We start from the raw sequence: 24,315 nt of genomic DNA, 5'->3' as shown, positions 1-24,315 counted from the left end.
AGGTAGTTTAATTAGCAAAATTAAGAGCTTTTTCACCTCCACTGCGATATTTTCCTCTTTAACTTTCACTCATAGGTTATGTAAATAGCTGGAGATTAGTTTTTCTTTGATTCCTTCCTGGGTCTGATAGCAGCTGAATGGTCTTTTATTTCTCAAAATATTGGAAGTTTTAAATAATACCATTTTCCCCCATGCTAATTTTGCATTTCTGCTTTCCCCTCTTATAAAAGGAACCTCTGAGACCTAATCTTCTCAACGGTTTCACGGGTATCTGCAAGGATCTGGGAAGTGCTATGATATTCTGTTGCAAAGCATGAGGCATAGTGAACGAACCGGCTCAGGGGTTAGACATACCCGGGCTTTCGTTCTAGCTCTGCCACTTAGTAGTTGGACAGTTTACTGAACTTCTAAGCCTCAATTCCTACCTCTTTAAATTGGGGTTAAATAGTAACCAGTTCATAAGGCAATGTGAGTAATAATTGAGAGAGTGTTACATGCTTCATATAGCAGCTAGCACATAGTAAACACTCACGTGCTAGCTATTATTATTTCCAGGAAAATTATGTGATTTATTTTTATCTTATTTTTTTAATATATACATTTTTTTATTGATTTCAGAGAGGAAGAGAGAGAGAGAGAGAATCACTGATCAGCTGTCTCCTGCATACCCCCTACTGGGGATTGAGCCCGCAACCCAGGCATGTGCCCTGACTGGGAATTGAACCATGGCCTCCTAGTTCATAGGTCGACTCTCAATCGTTGAGCCAGACTTATTTTTCGAGGAGCATATGTGTGCAGATGGGGTGGGATTCAGGGTTATCTGCAAATCCCACAATGGCCAGTCTTGGTGACCTCCCATCCTTGAGAGTCACCTCCCTCCGTGGGAGTCATCTCACAGCCACTTATTTGAGACAAGGAAAGAGTTGCTTCAGGCAAGTCCTAGGGCTGGTGGTGTGGCTGCTTTGTGAGTTGGCACCATCACCCATATCAGCCCCCTTGCAGATACCCATTTTTCTCTAATGGACCCCATCCATATTGAAGGAACCCTAGAATGCTGTTTTCAACAACTGAACTTATGGAGGTTTACAAAGTAAATCAGAGAGCTGATCTCTCACTGAAATTACTGGCAAAGGAAGTGACAAAAGCTGCTGCTCTCTGAGTTGGTCTAGAGCTGCAAAAAAGTGGTTTGCGTGCAGTGAACAATCTTGTAGATGATATTTAATGAGTTTCAGGTTTCAAGGTTATGAGCAGCCTTTCTTGAAATACTACCCAGCAGGTGCCCCAGCAGGACTTCTGGCAGCAAATAGGAATGTCCAGTCCTGGAAGCCGCTGGACAGGCCTGGTTGTGTCCATCTGGCAGGGGCCGCTCCCCTTTTGCCAGGGATTTTGTTCTTACATATCTGAATGAGAGCGCTGGGCTGGAGGGAGCCTTGGAGAGGAAGCTGAATGAGGCTGTTTTCTCGTGTGCAGATGTCTGTTGCTATTTCCAAGGACAGGGCTGGATGTATACAGTTTTTCACTCCCCGGGAGCTCCCGGGTGCCATATGGGAGAGTGGAAGCCTCTGGACGGGGCAGGAGGAAATCAGAATTTGATGAGCTTTGTTTCTCTGTATCTGTTTCATGTCTTTATAGCAAGGGAAGTGGACTAGGTATTATCAGATTTCTTCTGCGCTGATGACATTGTGTAAGATTGTCGTGTGCTTTCAGTTCCAAGGGAAAGAACTTTGATCAGTTCTACACAGCGAAGCTTCCTCGTGTGGTGAGCTTCCGCAGATCCTTTCTGGGGCCAGTGGGCAAAGAAAGTATGCAAAGCCCCAAGCACAGATCTCAGGGTGGGGCCATTTGGTAGGAACCCTTCTCAAAAGGATGAAAAAGCACAGGAAGTTAAAGAGAACTTCCCAAATACACACCGAGCTGAGCTGACCGCCAACCCCAGCTTCATCACTGCTCCCTCCCCCTGCGCCCTGCTTTTCCCCACCCCTGCCAGTGCCCACAGCTGACCTCCCACCCCACATCCTCCATCCTTCCCATGTACATGCCCTCACACACACATCCCACAACAAGAGAGAGCTGTGGCATGTTGAGTTGGAAGTGCTAGTGAGCACACAGCAGAGATTAGAGCACGGAGTATGTGTGTATTAATATCTATTCTACTGTTTATTCGTTTTCTGCTCTCCCGCTGATTTCCTATCCATCCTCTGGCCTTGGTTTCCTCATTTGTCAGGAGGTAATAATACCTATCTCACAGCATTGTGGTGAGGATTAAATGAGACACTGCATGAAATGTGCTTAGCCCAAGCGCCTGGTACCCATTAAACATTAAGCCAGTGGTCACTATTAATGTTATGATTCTTATTATTACTATGGAGTTGACTAGAATTCTCAAAATATTCCGAGAGGCTGGCATCGGGTTTTGACACTGCCTGTCTTCTGCTGAGCTCTTCAGCTGATCGAATTCAGTAAAGAGTAGGAAGCACTTAGAGTAGAACCTGCCAAGAGTATGTGTTTGGTAAAGTTTAGTTGCATTTGTTCCTTCCCCTTTAACAAAGAGGACAGTTCATGTGGTGAAAGAAGTTGGCACTACCCATTGTCACCAGTCAAGCATAAGCAAAATTGTGTATCCCTTGTACCTGGAGGGCAAGTGGCTCATTCAGGACAGAGTGGGAATGGCTTGGTGGGGAGGAAACAGAGGTTCCCTGACAGAGAATGGCATGACTTACAGGAGTGCCATTCAAGTAGCCAGGTCAGGTAAAGGAGAAAGAAAGAGAACAAGCACCACTTGCCCTGGGTGAGCTTGCCTGCCAACAAAGCGGGAAGGCTGGCTCGGCCATCACACCTGGTGCCTGTGGAGACTCTGGGGGTGAACTCGTTCCTCTGTCCCAGGTGTGGCTGTGGAAGCCATTGGTCCCACTGAAGGCAGTGCTGTTAAAGAGCAGATCAAAGATGAGCAAACTGGTGGACTTGGAGTTTGACAGCCTAGATTCAGGTCCTGGGTCCTGTTCATCAATTGTGATCCTGGGGGAAAGGACTTGTGCTTCAGCGAACTGGGATTCATAGCTTCCCTGCAGACCACAGAGCTGTGGGGTTAAAGGTGAAGATCCAATGGGGTGATGCACGGGAGAGTACCAAGTAAACAGGACGGTGCCAGCACGTGTTTGCTGTTTTTATTGCTAGTAGAGTAAGATGGAGGAGCACATTATCACCGACAATACACAGTGGTGCTCTTGGGGGCTCACCAGAGTCCTTGAGCTGCTGGCTTAAAAGGGCAGCTTAAGAAGTGTGAAGCCCTTTGTCTCGTGGGTAATGTGTAAAAGGAAAGACATCTGTGCTCTTGGCCCAAAAGGAGCCGACGGGAGAGGCCATCAAAAAGGCACTGCTAGCTTCTCACCTGGGCCCAGGCAGCTGGACACTATCCGTCAGAGGCTAAATGAGCTCATCCTAATAGCCAGTTGGACAATGAAATATTAGACAAGAAATGTTTCATCCAAAAATAACAGCCATTTTGACAGTTATGTTGCAGCCCAGTTTCCAGGTTGTTTGGAACCTGGAAATGTGAAGCAGGGCTGAAAACAGCCTAGGGCAGTGGTCGCCAAACTGCAGCTCGCGAGCCACATGCGGCTCTTTGGCCCCTTGAGTGTGGCTCTTCCACAAAATACCACGTGCGGGCGCGCATATACAGTGTGATTGAAACTTCGTGGCCCATGCACAGAAGTCGGTATTTTGTGGGAATCCTCTGAGGATGATCTAAATGTTCCTTGGGTAGGACTTAGTCTGAGAAGGCTGTTGACTTGAAACATGGCTGGAAAAGAGGAACACTCACCTGGTTCCAGACCCATGCTGCTCACTCTGTGGATGCTGTCTCATTTGACTTTATGGCAGCCCTGTAACAAGGCAATTAAATAAACTGTCCGAAGACAATCCACCAGTAAGTGGCATAAATGAGATTTGAACCCAGGCTTATCTGATTCTTTATAAATGAGGATTAAGTCAACTTCATTTGCCAGAGTGTTGGTCTATACAACAGAGGTCTGTTTCTCATGTCCTGTTAAAGACGTCTGGACAGTCCAAAGGATAGGGTAGCGCTACAAAACTGTTAGGGAATCAGGCACCTCTCGGCTCCCTGGAAGGTGAACTCATCTTTATGAAGCAAGATGGCTGCTCCATCCATAACATAAATATACCAAGCAAGGAAGAGAAAAAGGGCAGGCCCTCTTTCAAAAAGATTTTCCCAGAACTCCCACATAATGTTCCGCTTACATCTTATTGGCCAGAGCATTGTCACACGTCTACATCTAGCTCCAACTGCAAGGGAGGCTGAAAACTGGGACATGGTAGCTGAACTGCAGTATAACCAGCTAAAAAATCAAGGTCTTCTTCCTGAGCATGAAGAGAGAAATGTGTTGAGAGAGACTAGCACTGACTCCAAATATAATATATTTTCTTCCTCTTTGGTGAGTGAAACAGCTTCATGTAATGGTACTTCATAGTTCATATGTCTGAAGCTCTAACTCGTTAGAGGCCATTTCAGAAACCAGAATATAAGTAACAAGACCCCCCAAATGATATATATGTAATTTTCCTACTATAGATCTTGTCAATTTTAGTAAATTTATCTTTCCTGAGATTTAAACCCACTGTCACTCCTTTTAAAAATTACCCAGAAAGAACTTTATACCTATTTTATACCTATTTTTAATGCCTATCTTGACACTACACAGGTTCCATCATACTACCTGTAGCACCGCCCACACTCTCTAGCTTATGAATTTGCAGAGATACCACCAGCTCTGGCAGGATGAGCAGATGAGACCCAGAAAGAAGGGAGGGCTAATCAGCTTTTGATTATCGAGTTATTGATAAGGTGGGACCAGGAGAGCGGCTGAACTGAGATTCACAGGGAGTGGAGAGCACACCTTGTGGTGGGAACTTACTTATCTGTGTCCAGTCACCAGGTGGTAAAGGAGGGGCCTGTCAGCTGGATTCCAAGCAACAGGTCTTGTGACTTGTGAGCAAACTTTTTCCCCACTCCCTCCCATCCCCTGTAGTTATGGCTTCTGCTGAGTAATTGTCAGTAACTTTAGGGACATGTGTGTATTCTACCTCATTTTTAAAGTTTTACCTTCTATCAGAAAAGCTGGTGGGTGGGAAGGAAAATGCAGCAAGGAAGGAAAATAATCCTTTTTAATTTTTCCGATACAGCTGGTATGTGCGGAAAACACAATTACAACCCTTTTGTTTAATACAAAAGCCTCTTTCTCTTTTAAAAAGAATTAAGTATCCAAAAATAGTTTGAAACTACCCAGAGGCCACCACTAAACTTTAGAATGTTTTCTTTCTGGTTTATTTTTTTTATTACATTTTCATTTTTTTTAATAATTAGAGGGAAATATTTAAAGTAAAAATTTTATTCTCATAGAAAAACCCTGAAAATTACTGTCACAACATCATATAGTGAGGAAAGGGCACTGATGGCCTTGGTTCTGATGTTAAGCTATCCCTGGGACCTTGAGTAAGCTAGTTATCTCTGGGTTTCAGATACTCACCTGCAGGTTGGAAGTGGGAGATGTCAAGTACCAGGGCCTTTTCCTCACCAGACATCTGTGTTAGGGCATATGAGACAGTCTGCAAAACTTAATGCGGGATCACAGAGCTGGCATCAAATCCAGATGTTTCTTAATTTGGGGTCCATGAATATTTCCAGAGTGTGTTATCGCCATAATTAGGTGGGACACATGCATGAACCCCCAATTTATACTCTTTTGTAAGAGAAAGGCCAATCACATTTATGAGAGTCTTAAGGAATCTGTGACCTGAGGAAGGTTAAGAACCACTGGTCTACTCTCACTTTATGGACAGGCCCCTTCCGTCAGGGAAGTGAAGGGGCTTGCTCCAAATGCTCAGCCTACGGATCTTCCTGCCAATCTGGAGAGCAGTGCTCTCTCTCCTCCATGGAAGTGACCCATCCTGGGTGCCCTCTGCTCTGCACTATGATGGAAATAACTCCTCTAGGTCCATCTGACCCAGCCTCCTCTGGCATCTTTTCCCCCTAATTCTTCCCCCGCCCCTTCAGGCAACCCTGTCCCCCAGAAGTCGGAGGGGAGATGTTGTAAGGGAGGAAACAGGCTGACACAGTCAAGGTCCTCGTTCCCACTCCTTTATTTCTGAGAGAACATCTTAGCTCCTCGTGTAGTTTATCCTTCTCGCCAGAAGTGACATGGAGAACCTTCTCCCAAGACCTGACATAACAGTGCAAAGGGCACAGTGTCTGACACTGAAGGAAAATCCTCAGATTGACAGTTCATAGGAGGAGGGTCACCCCAGTTGCTAAGGGAGTGGATTGTGTCCCACTCTACCATATGGGAAGCAAAACAGCCTCAAAAAGATTGTACAATGGGAACACTGTGGTGTTTGTGTTGAGAATTCATCAGACAGAGCCTTGTATGTGAAACCCAAAGTGACCTTTTCGGAGGGCCCCAGCCCTCCATAGGAAGGCAAATACCACCAGATTGCCTGACATTTCCTTTTTTAATTTCAAGCATTCCCTATTTCACGTTGGCTATTGATCTGTTGGTTTGTAGCTCCGATGCAACTAAGTGAAGTCACTTTCATTGCTGTTATAGACTAATATAAACTACTGTTTTGAAATCCCAGTGTCCTCCCTGTATCTCCTTCTCCCTGCCTCATAACACCACCCCCTCCCCAAAGCCTGCCGGCCAACAACATGCAGTGTAGATGGTGCCGGTTGCAAAAAAAGGGCATTTTTCTAAACCTGAAATTCAAATCTTCAGAGTTGAACTATGTACTGTTGTAATGCGTCCATTTTTAAAGATCATATTTATTTGTTCACTCCTTACTTTAAGTCCCTCTTGGCCAAAGCTACAAAAAAAAAAAAAATCCCAAAGAGGAGGGTTTGTTAATTCTAGTCAGTCACCCAAATGTAATGTGGAACTCAGCTAGGGAGTGTGCTGAGCTCCACCTGGAATTGATGATGAAGACAGATGAGAAGTGGTAACTCAGAGAGCAAAGGTTGAAAGGTGGTATTGCTCCGGGATTAGTGTTTTGAATGGATCTTAGGGCTAGTCCCGGCCATTGGCCCCGGAAGCCCCAGCAGGCAGGTGTGTGGCAGGTGCATGTGCAGCTGGAGCTTGGTGTTCAGAACTTGAAAGTGGAGCTCTTGAGATCCTGGCAGTGCATGGTACCACTTGTTCCTCTGGTGAAGAGCGTTCTCTCTGGCTCCGGTTAACCTGAGAGAATTGGCCAGGGAAAGATACCTGGATGGATTCTTGGTTGGTCTGTTCACAGCATAATTTATCAGAGTCTGGCTGCTGCTCCTCTGAGAGGACCTGCTGGTGCAAAAGCATCTGGTCAGTCTAGTCCAGCTGGGGGACAGTGAGGAAGAATGAGCCGCCAAAAAACTAACAGGCAACTGTAGGAGGAGACCATCTGAAGAAATGAGCTCTCCCATTTTTTTTCTTAAAACTCAGCCCCAGGGGAGAAAGGGGTGGGTGGAGGTGGAAGAGGGCATAGAGGGGATAAATGGTGATGGAAAAATTAAATTAATTAAAAAATTTAAAAACTCAGCCCTTTGGTCTGTCTGTTGTTCACACAGCAATGTGGGTGATTGAATTGCAACAAACATTTGAATTGCCCTATTCAACATTCATATTTTTTCCAAAGGAAGAAGCTAATTTTGTTCTGCCTTATCCTTCTCATGTTGAAAATCAGGCAGCCCCACACCAGCTCTTAATATCATCCTTGCTGAGGAACTCAGGGAAAGCTCCTAGAATGAGAAGCTTTGCTCGCCATCCTGATTTGACCTTTCAAAATTAGGTCTCACTGCCTACATACAATAGTTTTCTCCTGTTACATTTAGGGTGATCATACAACCCAGCTTCCTATAAGACATCTGATTTATGTCTGTTGTCCCCTGAGATTAATAGCACCCAAAGCATCCCGTTTGAGGTGAAACATTTTTTATATGATCACACTAATTACAGGGAATGAAAGGAAGGAAATGAGTTTCTGCTGAAGGTTCTAACCTTGTGCTCCTTTCTTTCTGTCGCCGCAGCTCCACTTGGCAGCCCTGGCATCACTCAAGGGAGACATAGTGGAGCTTAATAAACGTCTGCAGCAAACAGAGCGGGAACGGGATCTTCTGGAAAAGAAATTGGCCAAGGCACAGGTAAGGGACTGGAAAGACTTTCAACTTTATTATGAGATAAAATGTAGATATAGACATTTCCACAAAACAAATTATAGCTTAACTAGAGGCCTAGTGCATACAATTTGTGAACTTGGGGGGTGTCCCTCAGCCCGGCCTGCACCCTCTCGTAGTCTGGGAGCACTCGGGGGATGTCCGACTGCTGGCTTAGCGCTACTGTGGAGGCGAGAGAGGCTCCCACCACCTCTGCTGCGCTCGCCAGCCATGAGCCCGGCTTCTGGCTGAGCGGCACTCCCCCTGTGGGAGCGCACTGACCACCAGGGGACAGCTCCTGCATTGAGTGTTTGCCCCCCTGGTGGTCACTGTGCGTCATAGCAACCGGTTGTTCCGCCATTTGCTTGATTTGCATATTAGCCTTTTATAATATAGGATGAGCAAACATCCTCATGACCACTGTCCAGGCCAAGAAATAGTACTTGCCAGTCATCCAATCCCACTTTCCCTCCCACCAAGGTGACTCCTACCATGACTTTTTATAATCGTATTGGAGGCCTGATGCACAAAAATCCGTGCAAGAGTAGGCCTTCCTTCCCCCAGCTGCCAGCACCAGCTTCCCTCCCACACCCAGGACCCGGGCTTCCCCTCTCTGGCTGCCGGCAGGCACCTGGGACCCGGGCTGGCTTCCCTCGGCCCCCGGCTTCATCAGGAAGGACATCCGGAATGCGTCCAGAAGACGTCCAGTCTAATTAGCATATTACCCTTTTATTATTATAGATTTTCTGCTTCTTTATAGTTTTCCACTAAAGTCTATAAATAGTAGAGTTTAGTCTCATCCATTTAAAAACTGTTTCCATTGAATCTCTTCATCTACAGGTTTTTCCTCTATTCTTTGTTGCCTTATAATTAATCTGTTAAAACCTGACCACTTGACCTATAGTTCCCCACAATCTGGATGCTGATGATTGCACACTCATAGTGCAGTTCCACATGTGCCTCTGTCCCTTGTATTTCCTGCATTAGCAGTTGGATGCAGAGGCTCAGTCAGATGGGCAGCATATAATGGTTGTCTTGCTTTCAGTAATGTTAGCAGCTATTGACACTCAATGCCTAAGTTCATTGATTCATGAGGACTTATAAATCATGGCATTTTAGTTCTGACCATTTCTTTTTTAGTTATTAATTCTTTCTTAGTTATTAACTGCTTTCAAGAGACAATGTCCATCATGTATGATTTATTAAAACAATGATATAGTTCATAGAGAAAGAGCAGAATTAATGCTTCATTCTTTTAATTTAACATTTTTCAAGATAATGAATTGATTACCTATAATTTTCTGAAAGTACCTAATTATTTTTTTCAAATATTGTTATGAATTTATGGATTTAAATATATTTGGGTTTCAATTCATTATAATTATTTTCCTTGCAGAAACTCAAATTATAGTAAGAACCTCTTTAAGTTGGTTTCAGAGTTTTTTGACATGAGCCTAATAGTTATTCCAGGTTCACCTAGTACATTTTGCCCCAAACTTGGAATAAACCATTCTCCAAGTAGCCCTCATTTACGCAAGAAAAATGGTATTTCAAGACCACAATCTCAGTGCTAAGGGGGCTTATTGCTTCTAGGTTGGTCATTGCTTTTACAGACAGCCAGAACATTATTTATTTAATTATCTGTCTGTATATGTATGTATAAATTTTAAGATAAAATACCATAGGAGTTATGCTAATTGCTCCTATTCAAATTGGGAAAAATTGAATTGCCCTATTCAACTTCCATATTTTCCAAAAGCAAAAGTTAATTTGTTTCTGCCTTACCCTTACTTCTTACATTGAGAATCAGGCGGTCCCACAGCAGCCCTCAATCATTGACCCTGCTGAGTTACTCAGAGAAGACTACAGAGTACTTTTATTTAGCTTCTTCTGTATTTTATCTTTATTTTTTTCTTTTCATACTGAGAATCCTGATTCTTAAAGTTACAGAGGATGACTGAATTAGAATATTTCATAATTACTTATTTGTTTTATTCCATATTATGTACAAACAGGCTCAGGATAATATTAGCACTCCCATAAAAATATAATTACTGAAGAGAATTTTTAAAAATTTTGTCATTATGCTCTCCACATTTCCCCAATTTTTTGCCATTGTACTACATCCACACTCCTGACTATGGCCATTGCAGCCTGTCCTGCCTCCCTTTCAGTCCTCAACAAGTAACTCTATGTTTAATGTTGACCAGGGTCCTTATGTCGATGTCACTCCTCTGCTTTTAGATTCCTCAGAGAGGATTCATTAAAATAATCTTCTCCCAAGTCCTTGCTTGTTAATAACAGTGTGTCGGTGCCCTTCATACTTGAAAGGCATTTTTGCTGAATAGAAAGCCCTTGGCTCATCTTTTCTTTACTTGAATATGTTTTTTTAATTCTCTTTTGGCAGACAGCGTTGCTCTCAAAGTCTAATAATAATACAACTTTCTTTTCCCTCACTCACTTATTCTAGATGTCCATAGCATTTTGTTTCTTTTTATTTAAGTCCAGTCATTTTACTAGAGCAGTTCTTAATCTTAATCATTCTGGTTAGATATTCTCAGGTTTGCTGTGTATGATTTTGATTATATTTTAAAGTAAATGTTTTTAATATCTGGTAAGGTTTTTAAAAAATTTTTAATGTTTAATATTAGTGCAGTTCCCTTTTATTTTTTATTCTTCAAAGATGCTTATTATTTGTATGTGAGGTTTTCTTTGCCTGTCTTCAGTATCTGTCACTATTTCAAATTCTTTATATCTCTCTCTTTTTAGTTTGTTCTTCCTATTCTCCACCTTCTGTTTCTCTTGGGGTATTATATGTTGTTTATTCCCGCTTGTATGCCTCCTAGTTTAGTCTTTATTTCTGAACTGCATTTTTTCTTATTTCTGTTTTTTCTGTGTTCTAATACCTTCTGAGTTTTTCTGATTTTGAATTATGTTCTTTCGTGTCTTATGTCATTTTATTTCCTGTGAGTCTTTTAACTTATTTTGAAATAGTAAGCTATTATATTGGGCTTTTTCTCCCTCTCATCTATTTTGTGGCATGCTTTCATGGTTTATAGGGACGTTATTCTGCTCTTTTTTTCCCCTTCTTTATAACCTTTGTATGGAATTTGACCTCAGTACTTTTGTGTTTCATTTTTATGTGAAAAAATAGCTTCCTTGAACTTTCAGAAGGTAGGATTTATGATGGCTTTTTTTTTTTAAGTTCGTAGAGCTAAGTCTTCGGTTGTCATGTAGTCCACAATGTGGCAGCTTGCTTTCTGATACTTCCTGGCTCTGTTCCCCTCGCCTACTTCTACCGGGGTCTGTTTTTTCATTTGTCTCTGTTACCCCCCACTCTGTTCAATTTTGACCCACTCCCTGCAGTTTTTCCTCCTGGAGAGGAAGCCTGGGATCAGTCTTGAAAGTTCGCAGAGATCAGCTGCTTTAGTCCCTGCAGATCTTACTGTGGGTCCCTTGCTCACTCACTCTAGGCTCAGGCAAAAGCCCCTCCTGCCAGGGGTGCGCAAACTTTTTGACTCGAAGGCCACAATGGGTTCTTAAACTGGACCGGAGGGCCGGAACAAAAGCATGGATGGAGTGTTTGTGTGAACTAATATAAATTCAAAGTAAACATCATTACATAAAAGGGTACGGTCTTTTTTTTTTTTTTTAGTTTTATTCATTTCAAAACGGGCCAGATCCGGCCCGGGCCCGTAGTTTGCCCACGGCTGGTTTAGCCGCTGTTCTCCAATTGGCCCTCTCAGTTTCCTGTGTATGCTGATTTGGTTATTTTGGGCTTTTCCAGTTCTCAGACCTGCCATACTAGTGCTTCCCTGTGCTTCTGCCCACACAGACTCCACTCAGGTCTTGTCGATGGTGGTGGTTTGTCTCTACCTGCTTGTGTTCTGTTGCTCAAGGGGGTACCTTGTTTCTAAGTGGTTGATTGTGCTGTGTAGGTGCTCTGTCAGTTTTGATGTGGGAATTTGGAGAGACTGAAAAGCCAGGCTGCCACAGTCATCAGTCTAGAATGACCTGTGGAAAGTTTTGAAACCTTGTGTCTCGTATTCATAGACTGTGCGAGTCAGGAGGAAAGACCCTTTGTACTTAAGATCATCTATGTTCACATTTGACAGGCTACTCAGAGAATTAACTTGCTTACCCAAGGTCAATGACTAGCTTAGACCAGAGCCAGGCAGGGCCACCAGTGTCCTTTTCGGTTTTCACTTGGATAGAAACTTTACTTCAAATATTTTCCTTTTGATTATAAAAGTAATAAAAATGTGATAGAAAATCAACTGGAGAGATAGCTCTCCAGTGGTGGGCTCTGGTGAGTTAAAACTTCTTTAATACTTTTATTTCATAAGGGTTTTTTTGAGAAAGGGTTTTTTATTAAAGAAAATATACAGTGGAGTTAAGTGACTGTGTTTTCTACTTTACAACCTTGCAAAGTCAGCTGTTGTTAATAGTTCTTATCAATGAGATTTATTTTTAAAAAGGAAAATAAGTTATGAATGCTTTTAATTGGAAACTGTCATGTACCACTGTCTTGGATTTTAAAAGGTGACCAGGAAGTTATTTCTGAAAATATAAGCCTAAAAAGACAGAGCAGCTTGTGTAGAGGATGGTAAAAAGGCAATGGACAGCTTTTCCTGGGCTGTGTCAAGGACTGATTCATCTCCCTTCTCACTTACCTATGATCAAGACATTCTCATGGAATAGTTTTTAATGGTTGGTTTTACTCCTAATGACAATAGTCACATCATAGTGCCACCAATTAACTTTCGCTTGTTTGCATTCTCACCCTAAATATACTTAAAAATTACTCTCTGTTCCTTTCACTGGAGATGTGTTCCCAGTTCAGATACTAGGGCCCAGGAAAGAGAGCATGAAAAAATAAAAAAGCCAAACTTGCCAGTCTCATACCTTTTATAAAGGTGAGATTTGTGCAAGAAAAAGTAAGAACAACGAAATGACTGTGCCATGCTTTCTGTGCTATGTGCCTTGCTAAATGATTTATGTTAGAATGAGGCTTTACCAGATTTTGGAAGTACAGGTTCATATGTAAATTTATGCTCTGAGGCTTTAGTAAGTTTTACCAGCTCTCTAAATATTACAGAGCTACGATTAAACCGAAAATGTAAAATTTAAATCTTGGGATGTGTTCTTTTGAAATAATCAAAACGAGTTTCAGCATCTGTTGAGTAATTATTAATGGTGACACTGGAACTGGCTGAAGAAAAGAAGGTTTATTATCCATAGTCATGGGATCAACCAGTCTGTAGAGTTTTGAGAGTAGTGATGAAAAAGGAAGAGAGCTGAGTAAAGGAGCCCAGAACCAATATGATGAGGAAGACAAAGCACTTCTGTATTAGTTTTCCACTGCTGTGTAATAAATTGTCACTTACTGATCTAAAACAACACACATTTATTATCTCACAGTCTCTATGCTTAGGGAGCCCAGGCATGGCTTTGCTGGGTCCTCTGCAAGTTTCACTCAATGTGTTGGGCAGAGTTGAATGCTCATCTGGAGGGTCGACTGGGGAGGAGTCCGCCTCTAAGCTCATTCATTTCATTGGCTGAATTTGTTTCTTTGTGATTGTGTGATTTGTGGTAGCTTGCTTCCTCAAATTCAGCAATGCAGAGAAATATTCTAGAATAAGTCTGCTCACAAGACAGAGTCTTATATAATGTAATGTAATTATTGAAGTGACATCCCATCACCTTTGACCATTTTATTAGTTAGCAGCAAGTCACAGGTCCTGCCCAGATTCAATGAGAGGGTATCACCCAAAGGTTGAATACAAAGAGACACAGACTCATAGGAGCATCTTAGAGTCTATTCATCACAGTTTACTGGGGGATTTGATTTATCATATCATATTAGCTTGTATCAATAGTGACAATTATAACATTTCTTTATCTCTATTTGCCAGACATTCCACATGTTTTATCTGAGTTCTCATAATGACCTCTGGCATGGATACTATTAAACATTCCCATTTTGCAAATGAGGAAATTGAGGTTTAGGGAATTTTAGTATCTTGCCCAAGATTATGTATCCAGAAAGTACCAGGAGTCAGGACTTGAATCTGGGTTTCATGGGAATCCATAGCTGCATTAATCCTGTATTGTCTCTTAAGCTGCCCAGGTTGCCCTTAGCATCTAGAGGGGATTTAGAGGGGAGTGGGGAATGGGGCACAGGGTAATTTGGTTTAAACATCCTTACCCTTCCAAATAAGACAGGTACACAGACATGTACATGCATTTTGGCCAACATACGACAGTCCCATGGGGAGCAGCCTCGTGGGAAACTGGCAAAGATCATTCTGTATATAGCACTGATTCAATGGTGCTTTCAGCATATTTGATATTTATTTAGTACTGACCATTCCTTTAACTTATTGCATTTTTTACCTACTACAGAGGAGATATTTCAAACAAGCTCCTTTGAATTTAGTCAGTAGTAATAAGGAACACTTTCTCTAAGCTCTGTCTTTGGAAAGCAAGTCTCCTGAGTTTTCTATTTCTTGACCTTTAAGAAAATTATATAAACTGTTTCTATTAAATGTAATGGAGAGAGTGTTTTTTCTTTCTTTTGTATGAGACATTTACATGCATTCTCTTTGTCAGGATCCGCCCCACACACACACACACTCCCTCCCGCCAACCCCCCCATTCCACTCCTCTTTGTTTATGCTCTTCCTTGGTTAACTGCTCCAGCTGTTTTGCTCATTGATGGCGTTTCAGTTGAGCTGGGCCTCTTTGTTTAGTTGGCTTGTTCCTCCCACCTTCCCTCAGGAGAACCTGGGCAAGGACTAAAAATGGGGGTGAGCTGTTCATTGTGATCAATCCAATGTGACCCTGAGAAAGTAGCATTCCTTCTTAGCATATTTTAAAAGGAAGTGGTACTGACCCCCTCCACAGCATGGTGGAGAGGGTTAACAAATTAATGATGGCATTGCATTTTTCAAGAACCGAGCTCATAATGCTCTCAGGTTTGACAGCTGAGACTAATGTGATGATTAAAGATTTGTGGCCTCTGTGGAATAAGATAAAACCCAGTGAAGAACATTAACAAAACCATAAAGCTCCTTGGCATCACCACAATGCACAGGGTTTTTCCAACGAGGGCTCGGCTCTCAGGCCAGCCCGTCTCAAGGCTGACTCACGGCTGTCTCCCTGGTTGCACCCAGAGAAGTGATGAGCCTAAAGGGTTTTATTCTTGGTGGTTGTATAATTGCTTGTTTGTTGCTTGTTTTTATGAAACATTTTGCATTTAGGCAATTTTATCAATTTGTGTGGCTAAACACAGTATTTTTATAGATTTTTATGTGCTTCATCATCATGATGGGAGAGCTGAAACCTAGAGAAAGGGTTTAGGGCATATGTATTGACTCCCAGTGACATTCAGGAAAAACAAAATTTCATCATATGCAATCGCAGTCTTTTTGTTCTTTGCCTTTCAAATTGAAAGTCTGTAGTTGCAGGAGAAACCCACACTCCTAACGATACTGACCTCTAGAAACTCGTGGCAGGCAAGACGCTGCAGCCATGGGCTCTCTGGCTTTGCTGTGCTATAGGATCAGTCAACAATGAAATATGGGCTGGGAGGAGGGAGAACCCTGGATGCCATTACCAATAATAACCAAAAAAAAGCAGTAGTGTGTCATTTGACATCATTTCTTAACTTTGTTCAGCTGAAATTGTATGGGATATTTCCGTATGGTTAGAAGAAAATAACCCCTCCCTTGTGAGATTTGCTAGAAGCCGCCATTACTCCTTGTCAGGAAAGTTGTCACTGAATAATTGGCTCAGGTGGGAGGCTGAAGCTGGCTTGGTGGGAACTGGAAGGACTTGGAGTTCCCCATTTTATTACCTCCTCCCCTGTCTACTTTGCTGTTTGGGTGCTCCCGGGGAGTTGAGGAGAGAGCTGCTGGTTGCCTAGCTCTCATTTAGTATTGTAAGCATAATATCCACTATTTCCCAAGGTTCACCTGCAGTGATTCAGAGCAGGAAACAAGGTGGGATCACCCTGCTGTCACTTGAGATCTTCAGGCAGATTGTAAAGAGGAGGCAGGTTAGGGAGCTGGGAGGGAGTAGGGAGGAAAAGATTGTGGCTACATAAAGCTTGAAGCTGCAACTGCTTGATGCCATAAACAGAAAGGAGAGGGGTTTTTCACAGGGTTTCTGCTTGTTACCTGGATTATCCTATATAATAAAAGCCTAGGTGGTGTCACGCCCTCACAAGATGTCATCACAAGATGGCCGCCACAAGATAGCTAAGAGCATAGCAGAGGCAGGGCCTGGCGGCCCCTCCGCACAGTGAGGCCTAGGGGTCCTGCGGCTCTGCACAGCGCAAAGTAGGCTGGTCCTGGTGTCTCCACTGCCTTGCGCAGAGGAGGCGGGTCCCAGCGGAGGAGGCGGGTTGCAGCAAGGGAGCAATCAGGCTGGCAGGGGAGGGCAGTTGGAAGGCGATCTGGCTGGCAGGGGAGGGCAGTTGGGAGCGATCAGGGGAGCAGTTAGGCGCCAATCAGGCTGGCAGGGGAGTGGTTAGGGGGCGATCAGGCTGGCAGGCAGAGGTGGTTAAGGGCAATCAGGCAGGCAGGTGAGCGGTTAGGAGCCAGCAGTCCCGGATTGTGAAAAGGATGTCTGACTGCTGGTTTAGGCCTGAACCCAGCAGTCGGACATCCCCCAAGGGGTCCCAGATTGAAAAGGATGCAGGCTGGGCTGAGGGACACACCCCCATACATGAATTTTGTGCACCGGGCCTCTAGTCTATATATATATATAAAAGACTAATATGCTGAGTGTCCTTCCCTCCATCTGGGTAATGACGTCACATAGCAATACCCGGCTTCCTCTCCCTAGCGACCACTAACATCCTTACAGTTTCTTCAGCCCAAGAACACTTTAGCCAGGTGGAAACACTTTATACTTTAACCAAATGTCTGTAAAGTGTTTTCCCATGCCTCATCTCATTTAATCCTCACAGAAGTCCTGGAGTAGGTAGATAGGAGACTCAGTGGAATCCTATTTTCTTTTCATTAGCCAGAAAACGGAGGTTTAGAAAGTTTAGAAACTTGACCCGACTGAAAAGTAAGAAGTGGTGGATCTTGAAAATGACTTCAGGTTTTCTCACTGCACAAAATATAGTCAAACACTGCTGCAGTTAAATATTTTATGCTTTGTTCTCTATGCGTGATCTACAATAATAATCTGCTTTTTGTTGATATTTACTGCTGTGTTGCTGACAATTACCTGAAAGAGAAGTTGGGGTGCTTCACTGGGCTGGAAAAAGTTTAGCTAAATCAGAAAGCAGTTCTAATTAAGCAAGTTTGTTCTATATATATAAAAGGCTAAGTTGACTCGTGCATGGGCAATACATACAAAGCTCTCGCTGGTGCCAATCACACACATATGTTTCCATCTGTCATTGTCAATCATAAATTTGGTTGACACCTCTATTATAGAGAAAGGGTGAATAGCGGTATTAAAATATTTCTCCTAGTTAATTTCCTTTCAGTGTGCACGAATTCATGCACTGGGCCACTAGTGATAAATAAATTGGCCACTTGACAGTCTGTTTTCATCTATAAACTGGTTGCAGTACTAACAAACAACCCAAAATTTTTAGTGGCTTAAAATACTAAAGGTGTGTTTCTTCTTGCTGGGAGCTCGTTGGGTCTGGAGGGAGACTGTGCTGTATTGCCCTGGCCCAGCCTCCCAAGGTGATGGGCCTCTACCATCTAGAACGTTACCAGGCAGCCATGGCCTGGGGAAGGGAATGGGGAAATCCACACTAGTTCTTAAAGGGTTTGAATAAAAAATGATGTATATTCACTAACACCTCATTGGTTAAAACAAGTCACATGGCCATATCAAGCTTTAAGGGAAGTATAACCTGACTATGTGCATGGGTGGAGGTGAACCAGTCTTGGTGAAGGCCCTGCTGGCTACTACAGGGATGCTGATACTTACACAATGTGCACCCCACACCCCACATAAGAAAATACTGGATAGAAATGAACACCATGTGAAAAAGGATTGTATTGATAGATTATGAAAGAACTAGAGGCCTGGTGCACAAGAATTTGTGCACTGGCGGCGGCAGGGGGGGTTTCCCTCAGCCCAACCTGTGCCCTCTCACAGTCTGGGACCCCTCGGGAGATAACCACCTCCTGGCTTAGGCCCGTTCCCCGGGTGGCAGATGGCAGGCCCAATCCCGCGGTGCCTGCCCCACCGCCCCAGGTTGCGCACACAGCAGGCCCGATCCCGGGGTTGGGGCAGGCGGCGGATGGCGCTGCCCCACCCCACCTGCAGTATGCAAATTTAACGGCCATCTTTGTTGGGTTAATTTGCATACTCTTCTGATTGGCTGATGAGCGTAGCAAAGGTATGGACAATTAGCATCTTTGTCTTTTATTAGTGTAGATGGATGATTTTTATTTTATTTATTGTTGACAATATTACAGATGTCTCTCATTTTCTCCCTTTTTGCTCCCCTCTACCCAGGCCCGCCCAACCCCAGGCCTCCCCCATGCTGTTGTCTGTGTCCATGGATTATGCATATATGTTCTTTGGTTAATCTCTCCCTGTCTCTCCACCCCCCACTGAGATCTGTTATTCTGTTCCATGCAAGAAATGGATGTCTTTTTATCATTTTTTTTAAATGTCTATAACATACTTAAATTTCAACTTAAAAAACATGCAAATGTTAAGTGGTAATCATAGAAGTAATGCCCCTTTTTCCTCCATAGTTTTCATCATTGTATTATCTTCTTGAATGAGGCTTTACTGGGATACCTGTCATAGGTGACCTTATGTGGAGGTGTGGGATCAAGCTTGACCTAGCCTCTGTCCTTGTCCAACCAAATACCCGCAATCCTAGGTTAAAATGCTCTCACAGGTCTTGGAAACTCAGGGTGGTGAGAGGCTCTGATTAGTAACAGGACTAGAGTGGATGACAGAATCAGGTCTCACTTTACTAGGCCCATCCTGCCTAGTGTGGGAGGTCGCCAGGGCAGGAAGGCACCCAGCGTGCACAGAGCGGCTTTGTCTGTCCCAGGTACCGCCCACTCATCTTCTTCTCCTGCACTGAAGTGCCACATTCCTGGGGTTGGCTCTTGTGCAGTTTAAGGGGAGGCCTGACAAGGGTGTTTTGTTGGGTTCTTTTGGCTCCTGCGGGTGATGACTTGTTTCTTCCTGCACTGCTGCTCTGTGGGAGGGGCTCTACTTCCCCCGCTCCCTGGCTTGGAAAGCCCGGGGGATTCTCACTAAAGTTGAGATCAGCATTTCAAGTACCTTTGGCTGCGTACAGTGAGTGTGCACAGAATGGGGAGGTTTTTAATGGGGTACCTCTCGGGGATATTGATTTATACAGGTGAGACCTTAAAGTCTTCTCAATCATTCATCCACATAGAGGCTAGGAGTTTTGATGATTTCCCAGTATTTTCTTCTGGGGAAAGGAATCCTCAGGTACCATTCCACCATCTCTTCTACTCCCACCCTCACTTCTGTCCATAGTTTTATTGTCCAGTAGAGAAGGTGTGACCACCTGAAAGCTGTGACCACAGTTCCCTTCAAAGCAGGTATCATAGTGACTCCTCCCACCGCCCCCCCACCCCCGCAACCAGGGCACTTAGCACAGTATCTTAGATATCATGGGAAATCAAAACATACTTATTAGTTTTAGAGGAAGCATAAAATTACAGAGGCTTTCTACCACTTTAAACGCATAATTTTGGTAAAATATAGAAATGTAAAGGAGCTATATTTGCCATCATCTAAGAAATTTCCCCCAATATAGTCTTGTTGTTACTCCCAAATGAACCCCTTAGTTCCAAATATACATTATAAGTCTTTTGTATCCTTTTAGCTATGGGCACTTCTCCATCTGACTGAATCATCAGGCTTCCTGTTGTCTCTTGTTCATAATCGCACTCTCCTGGCCGTCTTTGCAGTTAGAGCCGGGGTGATGATGGCACAATGGCAGCTATATGCTCTTGTTGCCTGGTCATCACCCATCTGATCTCTCTGCAACCTGGGGAGCCCCATGGGATCTTACCTTTTGGGTAGCTCCTAACAGTCAACAGGGAGGCCCAGAGTTGTCTTGGTGGTTACCAATTGGTCATATGCTCTTTTCTTATATAAACACTTACACCTCTTCATTTTTAAGTGGGTTTTATAGTTTCTTGTCTGCCTTAATGGCCTGTTGACCTATAAAGACTGTAAAGAAGGAAGAATAAGGGGGAATTAAGGGAGAGTGGGAGCTCGCTGAGTTTGTAAGAGGAAGCAGTTCACAGTAGTTTGTAGCCCTTGAGAACTGAATATAGAAACCAAAGAGGAAGAACCAGTGAGGTGGCAGTCATGGTGTAGACAAGATCCAGGCTAGACCAGGCTTATCCTGTAATTATTTTAGGATCTGGAATCAGTGGCCTTCATATGAGGATGAGCTGCATATGCACATGTACTCTGTTTGGATGGAGAGGAACAGTATTCTGCTGTTTGTATATTCCAGAGAAATATGCTCTTTCAGGTATTGACAGATACTGTCTTTGACACACGTCATTTTGTGCACTTTTCTTGTTCCTTTTAAAGTGTGGTGGGTCGTGGATGAAAAAGGCATAACTTTGTAGAAAGAGTATGTGTGGCCTGGTGCAGATTCATCCTGCTTAGGAAAGCTTCCAGGTTGATATGGCTTCACTCGGTGCTTCCACTTAGTTCCCGTGTGTTTGACTTTGAATGGAGGGTACTGGATGTTTCAGGTTGTCTCTAAGAACAAAAGTCATATCACAATTTCTCGGAGAGTAACTGCCTCACAAAAACCTGTGATAGAGTGTTCATCAACCTTGTTGCATCTGATCTTGTTTCTGGAGCTCTGAGCAGCCCTCAGGATGTTTCCACATTAGTACTGACCAAGCCGTTGTTCAGGGTCCTCTTCAGAAGTGTGGTCCTTGCCACGATTTATACCAATGTATACCTCAGACTCCTGTGCTGAGCACTTGTGTTTCAGTATTGGGATGGGCTTAGTGCAGTGTCCTACTTGTTTTGAAAGCTTTTTACCCCTGCCCAGTAGCTTCTGCGTCACACCATGGGGAGCTCAGCAGATTTAGGACAAAGAGAGGACATTGGAGGTAGTGGATGAGAAGTCTTACCCTTGCCTGTCTGCACCAGCCCCGCAAGTGCAAAGTGGACAAGTACACATGGCTCTTGGCTTTAGGAAAACCTTGCTGAAAAATGAAATAAAAATTCCTCTATTGGACAGGAAATTAATCAGGGCTGAGTATAGTAGACAGGAACATAAGCTAGACTCCTTGTTCCATCACTGATGAGTGTTTTATTATTATGTAAATGAGATTAAATGCACAGTGACTGGTGTGGGGTTCTGAATGGGGAGAGAAATGAAAGAGGTGAATAGATTCCTTAGGATTTAAACTCTGGCAACAAAAATGTTTTTTATAGCATCTTCTGCCTCTTAGTCCAAAAATGGTGAACAAGGGAAGCTCCTCAGCCTCTTTTGTCATTGTTTCTGCAAAGCATCCTTCATGATAGTGTGACACATGGTGGTTTATTCATTCCATGACACTTCCCGATCATCCACGGTGACCCAGGCCGTATGCCAGGTGCCACAGCTATTTCACAAAAACATCTAGGGCCTGCCTTCCAGGAGTTTCCTGTCTGGCCTGCAGAGAACCAGCCAAATAAGAAATGGTGTCATACCACTCAGGATTCTTTGGTTGTAAAATTGCACTTTGATATGTCTCTCGGGATTGCTGGTCAGTGAGCAGGCATATGTTTTATCTTGGGCATGCTCATTGTTGAAGTTGTGATGAATTGAGGCTATAAAACTTAGAATCACTAGCCTATAGGTATGTCAACTCATTGCCATTTCTTTCTTGTTCTCTTGATTCCAGTGTGAGCAGTCCCACCTCATGAGAGAGCATGAGGATGTCCAGGAGCGGACGACGCTTCGATACGAGGAGCGCATCACGGAGCTCCACAGCATCATTGCGGAGCTCAACAAGAAGATAGACCGTTTGCAGGGCACCACCATCAGGTAGCAGCCTCCGGTCATGATTTCTCTCTGCCCCTCTGGGCTGTAGAAATCAACTTCTTGGAGTTGAAGTCACCCCTGTGAATTACAACGATGTCTTATTTGTAATTAAGACTTTTACAGTTGATAAAGTAGTTTCTCTTTGCTTTGTTAGCCACGCACTTTCCCCTTATTATTCTGTTCTGCTTAAGGGTGGCGGTTGGAATCCTCTGTTTCTTGATAAGGGTGTGGAATCAGAAGTTGAATGAGATGCTTATAACAAGTTCTAAATGGAGCCCCTCTTCCTGAGAGACCAGTATCCCTAGCACACCAAGTCTGCTCCTCATCTGTAAACTGTGGACCTCCATGGGGATTTTGAGAGATTTCAGAATGAGGCTTACAACATAGGCTTCTGGATAATCTAATATTTTGAGCTTACCTCCAGTTGATTTACCAACATTGGCTTAGCCTCTTATAGACTCCTAAGGAGGGGACAAGATTTGATCCTTTACTAGTGAAAAAGTGAGGGACTGTGTCTTCCTTGCTTGTCAATCAGTTGGCCCCTGAGTCTCCTGCACACAGCCCGTGGTGTCTGCCCTGCTGTTCAAGGGGAGAGGTTCGCTTTAGGTGATGTACTGAGCCAAGGATGAGAACTGTTATCTTCCTGCCTGTGTGCAGGAAACAGCCCTGAAGAAAGCAAATGGTTGGCCCGCGTCTTTATGGAGAAAGAGAGCTTTGTTTGCTGAATGTTTGCACAGGCCACATTTACAAGAGTTTTAGAGGCAGCTACTTTAAACTCTCCCTCTCAAAGTCCTGCGTTAGAAGAAACTTGGGATGCATTTTCTTCCAACTCTGGGAGTCGGAGTAATGACAGGGCTGCTTGATGAGGGCACTGATGGGCCTGTGTTTCCTGGGCAAAATCGTGGAAAACTTGACACTGAACTGGAGCCACATAATAAATTTCATATTCTAATTTAGAACTCCAGACTTTTAAATTGAATCCTGGCCTTCGGAGTGATTGCAGGTTAGCAGTGCCTGAGCAGAGAGGAATTTTCAGCCCAGAGAAACGATTATAGCAGATTTAAAGGAGGCTGACAGAGTAAATTGGCAGATGTGTAATTCTCATTAAAACATGTTGCACTTTCAACACTTGAAGATGAAGGCAAATGGGCTCAGTGAGTTGTGAAAAAAATGCATCACACATCACCTGGAAAACGCAATTTCAGATGTTTAAATTGAACATAGTGGCCAAAGTGTTCCATGTAAAAATGCAGTGAGCTTCTAGACCATAAACATTTATTAGTGCCTCTTATTTAAAGGGAAATTGCATCTGTGCAGATGTCGCATTAAATTCTGCCAGTTTTCATTATGTAAATGAGCTGACCCCTCCTTGCGGGGCCTCCCTGAAGGGCTGGAAGACATTCGGACATGTGGGCCAGTAAGACAAGGCTCTTCTTGTCCTCTGAACTCCAGTGGCTAAGGCATCGCCCCAGCCCCCAGCACACCAGGAAATTCGTTTGCCCTCAGTTCCTGAGATTCTATGATAGGTTCAGTACAGTAGCAGCCAGACACTTGGACAAACTCTAAGTTCCCTAGCATATCCAGGGTCTAGAGATTTGATTGTCATTATAGTCACGTACAATGCTGGTACCTTACAGACTTGCCTTCACTTCAATCTGGGTCTGACTTAGGAATTTATTGGAAAAGCTGAAAATTATTAATAAGGGAATAGTTTATGTAAACTATGATATATCCACACTTAAGCAGTCAGAGTGGGGATTTACAAAGGTATATTATTAGTCAGCTCAGGCTGCTGTAACAAAATACCACAGATTTGTTGGCCTAACCAACTGTGGAATTTATTTCTCACAGTTCTGGAGCTTGGGAAGGACAAGATTAAGGTGCCAGCCAATTCAGTTCCCAGTGAGGGCTCTCTTCCTCATGTGGGAAAGGTGACCTTCTCACTGTGTCCTCACCTGGCAGGGAGAGAGCTGAAGCAAGCTCTCTGGTATCTCTTCTATAAGGTCACTAACCCCATTCTGAGACCTCCTCCCTCAGGACCTCATCAAACCTAATTATATTTCAAAAATCCCATCTCCAAATACCA

General features: G+C 43.6%; 1 protein-coding gene across 2 annotated transcripts in view; it reads left to right on the top strand.

The window, feature by feature from the left end:
* MCC (MCC regulator of WNT signaling pathway) overlaps positions 1-24,315 on the top strand; it is a 299,306-nt gene that overhangs the window by 192,679 nt on the left and 82,312 nt on the right. For both annotated transcript variants that reach the window (XM_070412466.1, XM_070412467.1), the window contains 2 exons: positions 8,069-8,182; positions 22,090-22,232. In XM_070412466.1, the coding sequence (XP_070268567.1) occupies positions 8,069-8,182; positions 22,090-22,232 (257 nt within the window). The remainder of the gene's footprint in view (positions 1-8,068; positions 8,183-22,089; positions 22,233-24,315) is intronic.

The sequence above is a fragment of the Myotis yumanensis genome, unplaced genomic scaffold (genome assembly GCF_028538775.1).
Source record: "Myotis yumanensis isolate MYYU_CA2020_CCGP unplaced genomic scaffold, mMyoYum1.0.hap1 SCAF_4, whole genome shotgun sequence".
Lineage (NCBI taxonomy): Eukaryota > Metazoa > Chordata > Mammalia > Chiroptera > Vespertilionidae > Myotis > Myotis yumanensis.
Note: the sequence above shows the minus strand (reverse complement) of the source record. Positions and strands in the feature narration are given on the sequence as shown.